Source organism: Merops nubicus, unplaced genomic scaffold (genome assembly GCF_000691845.1).
Source record: "Merops nubicus isolate BGI_N331 unplaced genomic scaffold, ASM69184v1 scaffold5834, whole genome shotgun sequence".
Classification (NCBI taxonomy): domain Eukaryota; kingdom Metazoa; phylum Chordata; class Aves; order Coraciiformes; family Meropidae; genus Merops; species Merops nubicus.
In genome coordinates this window covers 24,127-39,349 of record NW_008603487.1, presented here as the reverse complement: position 1 = coordinate 39,349, position 15,223 = coordinate 24,127, and the positions used below count along the sequence as shown (strand labels likewise).

Genomic DNA, 15,223 nt, shown 5'->3' with positions numbered 1-15,223 from the left:
ACTGTCTGCAGGTGGGAGAGGACGGGGAGGAAGGATCCCTGTAGACACTACTCTTCCCACTACTCATATGTCACTGATAATGGAAATGAATATTTGGGTTTAGATAGTAAAGGTAACTGAGAGAGATGTATTACTGTACTTTGAAGGAAAAAAAAAGTAAGGTATTACAGAAGCATTGACTGGTTGGAAAATACAAACTGAACTCTCAGCTTCTCTGCTGTAAATATAACACAAGAAAACGTAACTGCAGTACAGCTGAAGGAATGGCTGGAGTTCAAAAATACCTAAGCTTCAGTTTATCATGCACACAAATAACCAGACGTTTCCAAAGCACCATGAAATCAACTGGAAGTTTCTCAGACTTCTTTTCCTTCCATCATGGACTAGATGTTAACGAATCCACATTCCCCCTTCAGAAAAGGCTGGTCAACACTGTTGATTCAGCTACACTCTTTGAAAACATGAGCCGAGCATTTAACCTTGTGTATTTTTGCGAGCACAGCAGGCACAACTGAGAAGGAGCCTGAAGTGAAAGAGCAGGGCACCTTGCCCAGGCTGAGGTCTCCTCTTCTCTGCACTTCATTGTCACAGCTCCCCAACCAGAGCTGGGCTGCCACAGCCAGGCACTTCAACCTCCAAAAGTCTTGGGAAACTATAAATGTGATGCCTCTGCAAAGCTGAATAATGACAGAAGAGCTCAAAGGAAGTATCTGACTTGATGGGTTTGTCTCTTTGTTTCACTGAAGAAAGAGCAGAAGGCAACACTAAAGGCCTCGGGTCAAAAATCTCTAAACTGTACAGGAGGGAGAGGCTTCGCTTCAGCCACAGCTTCCATTACTTGGCATAAGATGAAGTTAGTGATAGCTCAGACAAAAAGTTCTATCTACAGCCCACAGCAGATGGCAAGCTTTCTAATTAGTACAACAGGTCTCCTACCTTTGCAGTTGTAATCAGGCACACCATAAAGGTCAGAAAACAAAAAAGTCCATCTGCCAAAACCTCTTATTTCTAGTGTGTGAAATATAACATAAGACAATCCAGCATTACTGTACCTTTTTCAGTACATTGAGAAGCACTACATGATGGGTTTTTTAGACCCATTTGTAAAGCTCAGTTCAACAAATACCTTAATCTTTAAACAAATACTAATGCAGAGAAATAGAGACAAATAAAAAGCCTCGTACTTTCCAAAGAAATAAACCAGTTTGCTGGTGGCCCTCTGGACATTGCCACAGTGTAGAAAAGTCACAGTACATAAGATTTCTACAGGGAAGGAAGTAACCGTGTGTTGTGATCAGTGGTCATGGTGTCTGTGTCACCTACAGGAAATGAAGGTATCAAAATGGAGACCAAAGGCAATTCTATAAACTGGGCTCAAAGCTGGAAGTTCTCAGATTAAAAGGGGTTTTTATAACTTCAGACAATCACGTAGTGGACACAGGACTTTCAAGTTCATATAGCAGCCACATTTAGCCAAACTCATTCTCTCTTACATAGTGCTTTTATTATGAGCGTGAAGTGCTGGGAATTTTTTTTTCTGGGAATTAAGAGATCTTTAAGAAATACAATTTGAAAATGTTTTTAACCTTTGTTATCTATTCCCAAAAGATGTCTTTTCTTCCTTTTTGATTATGCCTTTGAGACAAATACAGAGCATTTCAGACTAATCTGTCATTTTTACGGGACACGGTGACATGGCAGCCACTTGGAACAAATTTTAGGGATTGAGAAAAAGGCAGATGTCAGCTGAGCTGGAGCCTTCCTAAGGCAAACATTCTGCCTGCTCTGTTTTCTAATTTCAGAATTGCAGTCTTGAGGAATAATTTTTAGTGTGGGAAGTTTCTGTTAACAGTTGAATCTAAACAGTAACATAGACAGCCTGTTTATTCAATGGTAAATTGTGGCGATGTTTATATTCCCAAAGAATGCATGAAGATGTTGTTACACAAAAGTGGAATGGTTTAAATGAACTTTTTTAACTAAGCTCCACAATTACTGAATGCAAATATGAAGAAAAGTAAAGAAAACAAAACTTCAGTATGTAGAAATAAAGAAATTTGTGTTATTTATTAAAACATAATTGCCTTAAGGATCACAGTTAAAAGTCAGACTGTATTGAATATGAAAGAAATTGTCTCTGGGCAGTTAGAAATGACGAACCTGGTCAACTAACACAAAAATCTGCTGATACCATTTTACCCAGGGTCATATCTTTGCACCAGCTCTAGTGGGTTATGTGCTACTATGCAGGAATCTCAAAAACATTTTTATCCTGTGTCATAGTGTAGCCTCTTCTTGATTTGCTTTAGGAAACCATAAATGCCTTTAGATCTATTTTTAGTTGTTCAGTTTTCAAGAATCAGGACATATTTTTTATGACAAAGTAACACCATTTGTATTTTCAGCGAAGGGCACCCCGATTTAATCAGGGATAGTGAACAGGTGGCCAATGGGCCTTTGTTCTCGTGACAAGTAGATGCCTACACAGACCAAGCTACACACCATCAGCAGTATGGTATCACATGACAGAAGCATCCAGTATGGAATGGGGAAGAGCAAAAGCACATGGCCAGCAAGTACCCAAGTAAGACTCACCATTTCCTAAATTGTTAGACACTTCCAGTATCATTTTTAGTGACTGGCAAAATTCGCTGTATTTTAAAACATTTTCCTTGGGCTATGAGTTGCTTCATATCCATAGCAAAGGAAGAAACATCACCACAGTATAATTTTTCAGTCTTCTTGAGTGTAAAAAGCTAATTTAGTCCAATTCCTCTTTTACAGTTACCCAATTAGAATGGTATGCCTCTAAAATACAAAACACAAAGCTCCACTAAGTAGTACTGAAATGAGCCTGATGTGTATCAAAGCGTTTGTGGTCATATTTTCCATTTCTTTCTGCACTTAATCTCTCTATAATTTTACGTTAATGGCTGTTTGAGTATTCAGCATTGGAATTCAAGATACTAAAAGCTGCAGTCAGTGAAAACATCTCCATTTAAAGCTTCTGAAATACAGAATTTTAAAGTTGATGAATTTAAGATAGCTAAGTAATTTAGCTTTAGTAAGTGCCAAACTTTTAAGGAAACTAACAAAACCCAAAGCTGAGTGGGTTTGCATGCACGTGACTTCTGGTGTAATATACACTGAAATTTTCTTAAGCTTTCCCATTTTTGAAGGACAGCTGCACTGAATGGTGCAGAAAACATTATGCTGAACTCAGTTTCAGTGCACTAATGTCAATGTGTATTTTGTGGCTAGCACTTTAGTTCCCCACGAAGGTACTGCAGTGACATCTACTTAATTCAGGACAGCTGACTTTGAAGGGATATTTCTGTAAGGCAGATCAGTTAATAAAAAGTGAAACATCCATGAGAAAATGTGGGCAATATTTGTTTTAATGCCTGCTGTAGTATACACATGCCCACATGTCCCCAAACACACAATGTACTAAAGTAGAAAGTTTACACCTGTCATATCAGAAATCTGAGAGCATGTCATATGTAAGAAAAATGTATAACATAACTGTTCTTAGAAATCTGAAAACTCTATCCATTGTCATTCTTCTGCATATCTAAAAAGCAACCTACCTGAGTTTACAAAACACTTCCTATGACTGTTGTGATTTTTGCAGTTAAGGAATCAGGAACGCACAGTATGTACACCAAGCATAAATGGCTTGTGTATGTTACAAGTATAAAGCAGTAGGCAGGGTAAGTATGACAAATATACTGAAGTCCAGACATGGCAAAATCTCGACCAAAATAAACAAACAAAAAAATGACCCAGAAATCATCTCTACGATAAGAGAAAAGACGTTTCACTTTTTGTGAAAGAGAAGAGGTTTCACCATCCCTGCCAGAATCTTGGGTAGCTGAGCAGCAATCACCTCGGACATCATCTCGGGGAATTCAACACTCAGTGCACGGGACTGCAGAAACGTGTTCAGACAGAAGAGGTGGAGCTGTTTCACTAGCTGGATTTAATAAAATACAAGTGTGATAAATCAAGCTAACAGTAATGCAGCCAAATAAACATGCTGTCAATCACTTATCTCATACATCCTTCAGCTGACATCATTATATCACTACCTCTGTCATTCCTTGGATCAATAATGAGGGTACTTGTCATTCCCTGTTGAGACACCCTCCCGTGGTAAAACTCACAAATACAGCTAAATGGCATGTCACATAAAGCCAGTGCCTAACTCCTATAAAGGAGCCTCGTCCTGGCTCGTGCCATGCCCCATGAAGTACTCGCTCCCTCGGCTTCCCCTCCCGTGAGCGCGGCCGGGGCCCTGCTCCCCGCGCAGCTGGGACAGCCTCCGCTCTCCTCCGGCCAGCTGGCCCGGGGCTGACTCCCAGCCCGCTGCTCCCAAGATTAAACCCCGCCGGCCCTAGTCCACTGAAAGCAGCTGCTCCAGATACACGACTGTTTCACCTTTTCAGTTTTCTCTGACAAGTTCCAATTTTATAGAAGTTTTTCTTTAAGACTTGTGACCTTTATGTTGTCAAATGTCATACTATTTCTGCTACCCTAGGCTTTCACAACACACGGGCTCTCCAGTGTGAAGACCTATCTTTTCCTAGTATTTCTTATCACTTTATCATGCAGTGCTGAAATAGGGGCTTGAACAAAGATGCTCTGTGGTCCAGACATTACCATAAATTGTCACTGGTATTTTGCAGCAAGCCTCACAGACTCACTCACTCACTATCACTAAGGCTATTTTACCTTAAGTATTTGAAATGAAGAGATTGACTCTACAGTCCAGCACTCAAAGAGTTTTCCTCTGGATCCTGTGACGCTCAGATTGCAAATTATTGCTCCAGATAAGGCAGGAAGACCTTTTATCCCAAACAAGACTGACTCTAAAAGGTTCCTTGAGCACAGGGTTGCCACGGGTAGTATACTGGCCAAGACTTGGTTTTGCAAGTAAAAGGTGACTGGCTGAACTCCAGGGAAGGATTTAGCTCTGATAGTCCCAAGTGATGACTGAAGTCTGACTATGGTTAAGCTCTATATCCTCCCTTCAGAATTTTCTGTTGACTACTTCCACCTGTAAGGATGCTTTTTGCACTTGTCTCATTCTCCTTCTGCTGGCATCTCAGATGATGTAATAGCTAAATGGTGAATGTGATTTCTGCGGATAGCAGAAGCTGATGGGGAGGTTTGTGCACTGGATCAAAAGACTCCAGATCAGCTGGTGAACCTCATAATTATCAATATTGTTACCACTCTTAACTACCATAAAAAGGCTCTCCAAAGTTTGTTTTTCGTTCTCGTCAGAAGGAGGAATTAGTGGCAATGAAAAGTTCTACAGAAGTAAATGAATTTATTCCTAAACAAATTAAAATGCAGAGTTGCCAAGTGCAAAAGACTGAACACATGCAAAGACCCCATCTTTCCCTGAACTCCCTGCAAGCTCCTCACAAGCAGCACTGAACCCCAAAGTGCTCTTCCTAAAGTACCTCAGTGCCACTCCCTCAGCGCTTGCTGAGACCATCAGAATGGCCCTGCCTCTGCTCTGGGCCTCTCTGGCTGAGGTGCACGAGCCACTACAAAACAACTTCCATGTGGGAAAAGCTTTACATGACATGTCATTCCTCAGTTTTAGTGGGTGATAAGCCAATAGGATACATGCTGGATTCTCAGAGGTGTGGAAAGGATTCAGCTGCATCTCTTATGCTGCAGTGCTTTATCACCACTACGGTTTTCAAAAGTTACTCTATTCCCAATTCAGGGACTAAAAAAATGGCATGGAATGTACACATAAAAGTAGTTTAACTAAGACTGAAAAAAACAATTTTGTCTTTCTCTAATTCTTAGTAATCTGACTTTGCAACCTGAATTGCCTATTCTTTGCATTATGTAATTATTTTCATGAACAGGTATATGTATGCACACAGGCATACATGCCAACCCCTACCAAAACCCATAACTGTACTAGAATCATAGACACACAGAATGGCTTAGGTTGGAAGGGACCCTAGAGAGCATCAATCCAACCTCCCTGCCACAGGCAGAGATGCCTCTCAACTAGACTAGGTTGATCAAGGCCTCACTAAGTTGCTCAAGGCCTCAAGTTACTAGTTACTGAAATAATGATACAAAACATCGTTCAAAATGTATGTTTCTCAAATACTAAATCTTGTATACCATATAATATATATACAATATATATTGATGCTGAATATATAGCCATTTATTCATACAAATAAACACACTAACGCAAAAATGTAGGGTCTTTTCTTTTGTTGCTGAGAAACGTTGACTAGTTGCTTTCCATACAACTACTTTTAAGAAATACTACCTCCTTCTTACATAAAAAACAAAGCACATAAACAAGTAAACTTACATCATGCATGGAATCCATCAGCTTTGTCAGTTGATAGAAACGTTGCGAGTTGGCCACAACGCCTTTCTGGCGCAAACCAATGGCCTTCACCAGTTCTCTAATGTAACTTGTTCTCATCTCATCAAATTGGCTTTGACTTCTTAGACCTTCCAGAGGAACTAAAAAGAAAGTAAAACTCAGGTTGCAATTTATTTTGAAGGCAGAAAAATTCAACACACAGAACAATCTATAGCATTTCATGCTGTGCGGTGCAATTCATTATTATACTCCCGGTACTTCTTTCCCTTCAACAGTTACGCCAGATAGTGATAGAATTACACCAGATAGTGATAGAAATAGTCAAAAGGTTATACCAGCAACAATCAACCAATTCTACTAATTGCTGATATCTAGATATAGCCTTAAGCTTCAGCTGTCTGCTGAAAAGAAGATGGTGAAAAGAACCACTCCTGTCCTTGAGGAATGATGTTATGGGCTGGCTCCTTGTTTACACTGCTGAGGGTCAGCCCTCTTCACAGGAGATTTAAGCTAGACAGATCTAGCTGGGGTGCTTCAAAATGGGCTCAAGGAATCAGCTAAAAACTCAAGTAGTGTACACAGTAAAGCATCTAGTGGTCAGGCCTCCTGTCTGGATCTCTTTCACTTAGCAGAATAGATGCACTATCATGAGTCTTAAATGTGAACAGCCTTTTAGAGAAATTAGCAAGGAGCATCAAATGATTGAACTCACCCTTAATGGTCAACCATGACAACCAAGATGAGGACACGGAGAGAACATCAAGAAATTAACGTATTAGTGACTGCTGGTAATAAGACCATAACTGATCAGTGATGGTGTTGGTAGAATTGTAAGGAAACAGGTGTAAGCTTTAGACAATATTTTCCTTGACATGGTATAGTGTAAAACACAAGTCTACACAAGTAAATATAAACAAATAATTTATATTGTCAAAAGGCAAATGAGAAATTAAAAACTTGAAGAAATGAAAGTCAAAAAAATATTCCCATCTGACAATCAAACCCTTGCTTTGCTGTAATAATCATCCTTTAAAACATAGTCTCGTTTGAAACATAGTGCTCTTGAAAGAGCTGTTAAATTTCTTGCCCTTTCCTTTCTCTCTTGCCAATGACCTTTCACAATGCAACATCACGTTTAACATTTTGTATTCTGACAGCAAGCATAAGGGGAAGGATTCACCTCACCAAATTTTTGACATCTTGCAGTATAGGCATCTCCATCTGGGCTACTAACCACACCTTCATGTAGTTTTACTGGGAAAAATCAGGCAAGTCTTGGGCACAAGTCATCCTCACCCTTTTAGAAGTATCCTTAGAAAGAAATTAATTATGCTGTAGAGATACTTTTTTTTTTTTTTTCCGCAGACTCTAAAAGAATGTCACAGGGACTAGCTCACATAGTTAAATAAATCACCTGTTAGCTAGGTACCTAGCACTTCTTCAGTTTGGTACCAGACCACGACTAGTATCAGACCACAACAGATTTCATTTTGATCTCTTTAAAAAACAAAACAACAAAAAATAGAAGGTTCATTCATAATGCCATTGACTTATTCAGTACAGTAACATTTAACTTTCAGGTGATTTCTCTCTTTCTGGAACTAAACGTAAATAAATGTGTTTTCTGACTCTCTGTTCATTGAACTGCATTGTTAGTTACTAAATTCTTAAACAGAAGCCACCCAAAAAGGAGCTGGTTGCACAAGGGTTAGACCTAAACCATTCCCTGAAAGAGAATTAGACAGCAAATCCTGCACTGAGAGCAACACAGCTCTCCATTCAGAAATCATAAAGCCTGTTCTGAAATCAGTTACCTAAGTCACCTCTGGTTCCTCAGAAAAACATAAGAGGAAAGGAGACACTTCAGGCAAGCATATTAAAATTCCCTCACCTGGAGCCCAGACAGAGCTGACAAGGCAGAATTTCAAAACTATTCCACCTGAGTTAAGCAGAAGAGAGAAAATGATCCTTTTGCCAAGGCTGTCTCTTGCTCAGTGTCTCCTCAGACAACTGAATGTCTGGGTGAAGGAGAGACACAGACAGAAAAGAGCAATTTTACTTTCAAGACAAGCATGTAAGCATTGAGCTGGGCTATGGAAGTCAGAGTCTCACTCCTCACTAAGACAGAATTCAAACAAAACCAAAAATACAGAAAAGAAGTAGCGACTCCTTCCACCAAAACTATGTTCTAACACCCTATCTAATAGTAGTCCAGCTTCTTGAGATGTCATGTTAGCTTTCTTTTGGCAGCTCATGGAGATTAAATGCTGGACAAGGGGGACTTTTGGTTTGACACTGTATGGCCTCTCAAGTCCAGGCAGACAAAAGAGGTGTCAGAAAGTGTGTCTCTCTCATCTGTGTCAAGGTTCCAAATGGAAGGGACAAGGTCAGGTCTATGCAGAATGCAATGTGCTTAGAAGACAGACAGGCAGGAATTCCCACAGTGGGAAAAAGTTACATCATAGAAAAAGAATAGATTCATTTTCAAAGGCTTGATGGTTCTGGGTATGTCGTAACAGCAGGTTTACAGATATCTATGAAAACTTTTTCATACAAAGTGACACTCTGATGGAATTCAGGCTTAGGTGGATGGTACCCTTTATGTCTCTAAAACAGCAATTAAGTCCTTACATTTCCCTGGTGAATTATGTGAAAAGATCTCTTCCAGCAACGAATAGCCTGTTTCCCTAGAATTCTGCAAAAGCACAGTCACATTCTCATCTAAGGACGAAAGGTTCCACTAAGCAATTTAATCGAGTGAAGAATTACAACATCTTACATGCCCAAATGCAACTCAAACACAGGCAGCTGAAATGTTCCTTCTCCTTGAACGTATGTAAAGAATGCGGGTGCAATTTCAATTCAGTGGCAAGAACCCAGCTAAAATCTTATGCAAGAAGATTTTGCAATTTGTCTAAATCAAACGTCTGGAAAGCGTTAAAGGTAGAACAGAACTTGCTATATGCTTATTTCTCTCTTTTTCAGCATAGCCCTCCTTTCTTAAATCATATTCTTTCTGCACCATTCATAGTATTAGTTCCTAGATGTATGTGGCCTTTGCAAGATGGAGCCCTGTTTAGAACTTAGGTGGCACTATTAAAACACAGGATGTTATTTATAGTAAATAAGGACCTGCTGCAATTGCAAATGCAGAAAATAAAAATGTTGGTCCACTATTTGCAAAGGTCCACTTTTTGCAAAGACTCATTCTGCTTTCAAGACAGCTTTAAAATGGCCACAAATGCAATAGAAAGAAATTATCTAAGCCACAGCAAACTCAAAGATAAAACTGTAAAATCAAAAATAATGTCAAAACTTTGGCTAAGAGGTCCATTCAGAATTATAAATGTATCAAGACTGACATTTAGTTATGTTTAATACAAATTACTGTTTCTTTGATATCATATAAAAAGTAAAAAACAGTTCATCTAAATAATATATCCAACAGAAGACAGAATGAGAGACTAAAAGTTCAGACTTGATTTACTGTTAGTGTATGAGGGCTTGAAAAGGCCATACTTTCACTTCTGAAGAGGACTAAGATGAATATCATGACAAAAACAAAAGCAGTCTTAAAAAAAAACACTTTATAGCAACGAGTTTATACTTTTTTTGAAAATAGTTTTGTAGAATTATATTTGTACAGTACCAAACATTTACTGAATGTCTCAGAACAACAGTTAGGTGTGTTCTTTTTCCCGAAGATTTGACAAATTGTTTTTTCCTACAAGACGTTAAGTGCGGGAGAGAACTAAAAGCAAAACTCATTAGCACAGGCAGAAATCTTTTTTTTTTTTTTAAACTAATTTCTTGCATATATAAACAGAACATCTTAAAAATGAGTTTCTGAGTGCAATGCAGTTCATAAAGAATGATAGCTTGATACATACTGTTAAACTGATGCACTTGTAAATGAGAGGGATTGGACCATTGTAATTTTTTTTTAAGTTTAATTGAACTTTCTGGGACAGAAATGGATGACTGGATTATCACAAATTTCACAGAAATATAAAACATTCCTCTATGGTTCAGGTGATAGACAAGGGAGTTCATTTGTGATGAAAACAAGGTTGAAAACATTTAAAACAGGAATACATTCAGATTCAAATAAAGCAACGAGAGTTACATCAGAGGGGGATTTTTGTCCACATTATTTGTATTGCTTTAGTAGTGTGTATGGTATTTTGCTATTATTTTAGTAACTTTTATGTTCATACAAGATTAACTTAATCTTTACTGCTCATGCTCTGCTGAGACCAAGTTTTTGTTTAAGCATAAGCTTATGCAAATTCCAGCTAAGTCAGTTTAAGAGGGAATACATTTTACTTCCTTATCTTTTAGTGGAACTTTGTACACCCAAGAAGCAGGTTATGCAGGACTTGCAGATCTCTCCTCTGACTCCTTAAGTGTATAAAAGAACCAAACTTTTCCAATTGTGTTTCTCAGAAGTGTTTATTTTCATCTGCTCCTGCACCATTTTAAGGCTTTCTGTTTGGGGACTTATAACTAATAATTACTGCCTCAGCACATGTGTATTTTACTATTTTAGCAAATGTTTTGGAAGATAATTTAAATCAACCACCACTTTTTCCACTTGAAGTGGAATGCAGCTATATGCTGGATTCTTTAAAAGGTCTATATGATTAAAAGTGACCATGGATTTTTTCTAGAGAAACAAATCAAAGAAAAACATTTCCATTTGTTTATAGCTGTGCTAAACTTGACCTATTTATAACTACAAAAAGTTGAATACATGTTAGTATTGTTTGCCATGTCCAACTCCCTACTTCTTTTGAGTAAGCATGCTTTAAGCTATTGGCCAAGATAAAGCCCTCAGCCCTGATAATTTATTAAATATATTTTAATATATTTCTAATGCTTGTAAGGTTTGGTTTTTTTTATCTGTGTAGTGTCTTTTAAGCTGAAAAGCTTCCAGGCAGAATTACTGAACACTTGATTTGAAAATGTGTAATACAGTATAGCTATAAATCAAAGGGGATCTAGCATTTGTCCAGCATCTTTATAAAGAATAAACCCAACAATGAATCACAAATTATTTGTTCCTTATGAACACCAGAAAAAAAATCTTCTTATGCCTTGGAATATTAACATTCCTTTCAAAGAAGTTTCCATTTGTTAGGCCAGATAGCTTAGCAAATGCCATGTTAAACAGCATGATTCAAAATTCTTTTACTAGTGATATGTTATGAAGATATAAAAGAACCTACTTGTGTTGAGAAGTAACAGCGCTTTCATACACAGGAACTCTTCTTGGCTAACTTGAAGTCTGACAAATTCCTGTGGGAGTTGCCACATGGATAGACACAGGGAATAGAACGATGATTCTTTCATCCTCTGTCTTACGCCCAGAAAAGGTAAAAAAGTTTAAAAACATGAAAATAAAGAAAAATAACTGCCCCCATACTGTTGAAGGAAGTATTTTATTAGCAGTTAAGTTACCACATTACAGAAATTAAAGAAAGAGCTTATATACTTAAACAATTTTCTGCCTTTTCTGTATCTACACTTTGTTTTTTTTCAATCTTTATGGATATGCTATTATTTTGGATGTATAATCTGTTACTGTCACCCAGAAAAAACACATGGAGAATATCAAAGCTGAATGCTAACCACAAAAAGCAAGGTTTATTAATTAAACACGCCCTAATGATTAACGTGAAGCAGGTTTGTTTGTTTGTTTGGGTTTTTTTGTCTAGAGGTTGGTAATTTTTACATTCTCTGAAAGGATTTCAAAGTATAAAATTAAAGATTAACCTCCAAGTTTACAGAATACTTTTTCTTAGTTTTTGCAAAAATGTCTGCATCAAAATACTTTGTTGAAAGTCTAATATTGTACTGCTAATAGCAATGACATTATTTTGTAGTATTTTATGCCACTAAACATTTTTCTGTTTAAACATAGAAATTTAATCTGTTAGATCTGAATGGACTGATCTGATTACTTCTGTATCTACTTTAAACTTTCCTTCCTACTCCTTTCTTGTAGTTTCTATTTCTAATTATTATCTATGAAGAGTGGCAGCTGCTTGCAAGCTGTCTTCAAATGCTGTTCTCAGTCATGTTTTCAGATACTGCAAAGGATAAGCAACAGAAAATCCTTGCAGGGTTTTAATACTAAGTCACGAATTGCTTGTCAAACTAACACTCCTGGCTTTCTTGGTCTGAAACTGCTGCTACCAAAGAAGTCACTCCCAAGGAGCACTACAACTTCATTCACTAAATGACAGATTGGCTGTGAAACAATCTGTGGATTGTGGTTTCATGGTCATTTTGGAACAACTCAGGTGTGGGTTGCCCCTGTAGAAGGAATTTCCATTATCTCTTTCCACCTCTAGGTGTGCAGTCCTGCTATTCTGGCACTAGTGCTGCTCTCCCACGTGGCAGGTCAGATCAGGGATCACTTCCACAGGCTTCTTCTGGGGTATTTATCAAGCATCTAATTTCTTTAGCTGTTGGACAGTGCAGCCAGACAGGACTTGATCCAGCTAAAGTGAAATCATGAGGATGCACAACTGAGGCAGGTGGAGTTAACTCTTTTGGCAGTGTTCAGCAGTTACTTATGCTTAAACTGTTCCTGAAAATACAATCTTAGACATCATTGTAGACAAAGAAGTCGCTTACATTTTACTGATCAAAAAGCTAGCTTATTTCCCAATAAACAGTTGCAGCTATGATTTAGTGTGCCAGTTACTTTTCATGTCCAACTCTTTGTTTATAACTTCTCTTCTTTGCCCCTGATGAAATGTTCTAGAACCAAGAGAAGAGTGTGTTGTCAGTCCGCTTCCTTCTCTGTAGGCAGAAATCTGACAGGTAAATAAACGGTCTTGAGCTGCAAATAAACTGTCTCTGAGGGATTATAATCAGGGTTCACAAATCTCAACCTTATTTTGGAGGAAAGTACTTAAAATCTTCTTCTCAAGGTGGCAGCAGTGGCCCACATGCAGGGTAATACCCCAAGACATGTCATTACTGGATAAAGCTATCTCAGTTTCTTCTGAACATAACCATGAGACATACCACAGACTATGCTGGGACAGAAGAGAGTCAGAACTTCTCTCCATTTCATCCCTTCAAAGTATTTCAATTTGTACAGCATAATTAATACACATGGGAGAGGAAAGTATTCATTACTCTGTAACTTCACAGTGATTTACAGTCATCTGGAAAAGAAAAGGTCAGGAACTACAGGACCTGCTCCACTGAATATTTTCTATAAAAAACTTCATTGGCAAGAACTTGCACATTTACAGATTTTAAATTCAGGTGCCCAGATCTTTTGCCAATACACCTCTTAACCCTCAAGCAGATATGTCTTACAAAAAAAAAAAAAAACTGATTAACTTTTATCTCATTTCATAGCAGTACTTTTAGGATTTTCAGAAACAATAACTGAGAAAAATGTATTAAGGAACAAATAAATAGGAGATTAAATTACATTTTGCTGTTCCTGGAAAACTCCCACGTACTATAATCAAAGAATCTAAAATTACAGCTTTGACAATATTAGCTTTCAGAGATGGATAATTTACAAAGACTGAAATGAAGATTACCTGAATTACTCAGCACAGTGAAGTAAAATCTAAGCCAAAAATCCCCTCCTCAATCTAGAAAAGAGCAGTCTCATATATTTTATCCTTGATATTAGAATTTCTTCTTGCTAAAATTATTACAATTTTCTAACAATAAAAGGAATTTAGAAAACCAGAATTGTATCAGAAAGTGTCAAAACTGAGCATTTAGACTATATACAAAAGCCACTCCAACAACGACCAAAGAAAATCCCACTTTGTTCCATTTATTAAACATTAACTCATGTCTTATTCAGATGAATTCAGATAAATCTGACATCATCAATATTTTCTTTTTTAATTTTGCTCTTGGATAACTAAAATATATTATATGAATTCCTTTTGTTGGGCCCTATCGAAAGCCTTTCCAAAGTTACAGAATTTAATATGGCCAGAGAATTTTCCTCTGCCATTAAATTAGAAACAGAACAAGTAATGCATGAAATCTATACCTCAATGAAGTTACATTCTCATTGACACAAGTTCAAAACGTCCTTCATATTATGCAACAGCAGTCTACTTACTCATTTAGAATCAGATCTGGTGCAAAATATAACATCTGACCACTGACATGTTTGTACGATCTCCATCCCATCGCAAAAACCATTAGGCTCATCCAGGAATACTGGATGAGGGTTATCTGATCATCGATGTGCAAGTTCCGAAATCCTAGAAAGGAAATTGAAATTTACAATACTTTATAGCTCTCACATACACAAAAGCTGAACAGCTGTTGTGAGATTACTACTTTGTCCTATAAAACTGAGAACACCTAGAAAGACAAGTGCTCTTGGGGATGTAGCTCTCAGAAGTTTCTGAAGTTTGTATAACTGGCTATCTCACTTTGACAATTAACCTCTTATTTTCTTGTTCTGATCCAGTATTTTGAAATGATCAAACCAAAATTAAATTTAGCAGACAAAAGTGACTATTTCAGGGAACAGAAAAGCATCTCATTTTCCTTTGGTAAAAATAGGACGGTTTGTAACATGATCACTGTAACCAATTCATTTAATACAGATAGCTTGGACTTAGTGTTCTTAACAAGAGATACAGCTGTAAGATAATGAACACCCACATGTGAATATCTTTCTTGCATTTAACTGAAGAGAACCATATTCAGTTATCTGTCTGCTTTTGGTAGCTTCTGCTCTTTGATAACTTCAAGGATTGATAAGAATTATCTGAGTCAATCTAACAGCTTCCTGCCACTGCAAGCAGTGGTCACGTTCTTTGTTACCTGGTCCTGCTACCTTGT

The 15,223-nt window shown here is 37.6% G+C and overlaps 1 protein-coding gene across 1 annotated transcript in view; it reads right to left on the bottom strand.

Moving 5' to 3' along the window:
• Positions 1–3,820: 3,820 nt before the first annotated feature.
• The window catches only part of PGR (progesterone receptor), a gene marked incomplete at its 5' end in the record, with an annotated part of 34,506 nt that continues 23,103 nt past the window's right edge, over positions 3,821–15,223 (bottom strand). The window contains 4 exons of the mRNA XM_008938667.1: positions 3,821–3,976; positions 6,359–6,516; positions 11,605–11,735; positions 14,490–14,634. Of these exons, the coding sequence (XP_008936915.1) occupies positions 3,821–3,976; positions 6,359–6,516; positions 11,605–11,735; positions 14,490–14,634 (590 nt within the window). The remainder of the gene's footprint in view (positions 3,977–6,358; positions 6,517–11,604; positions 11,736–14,489; positions 14,635–15,223) is intronic.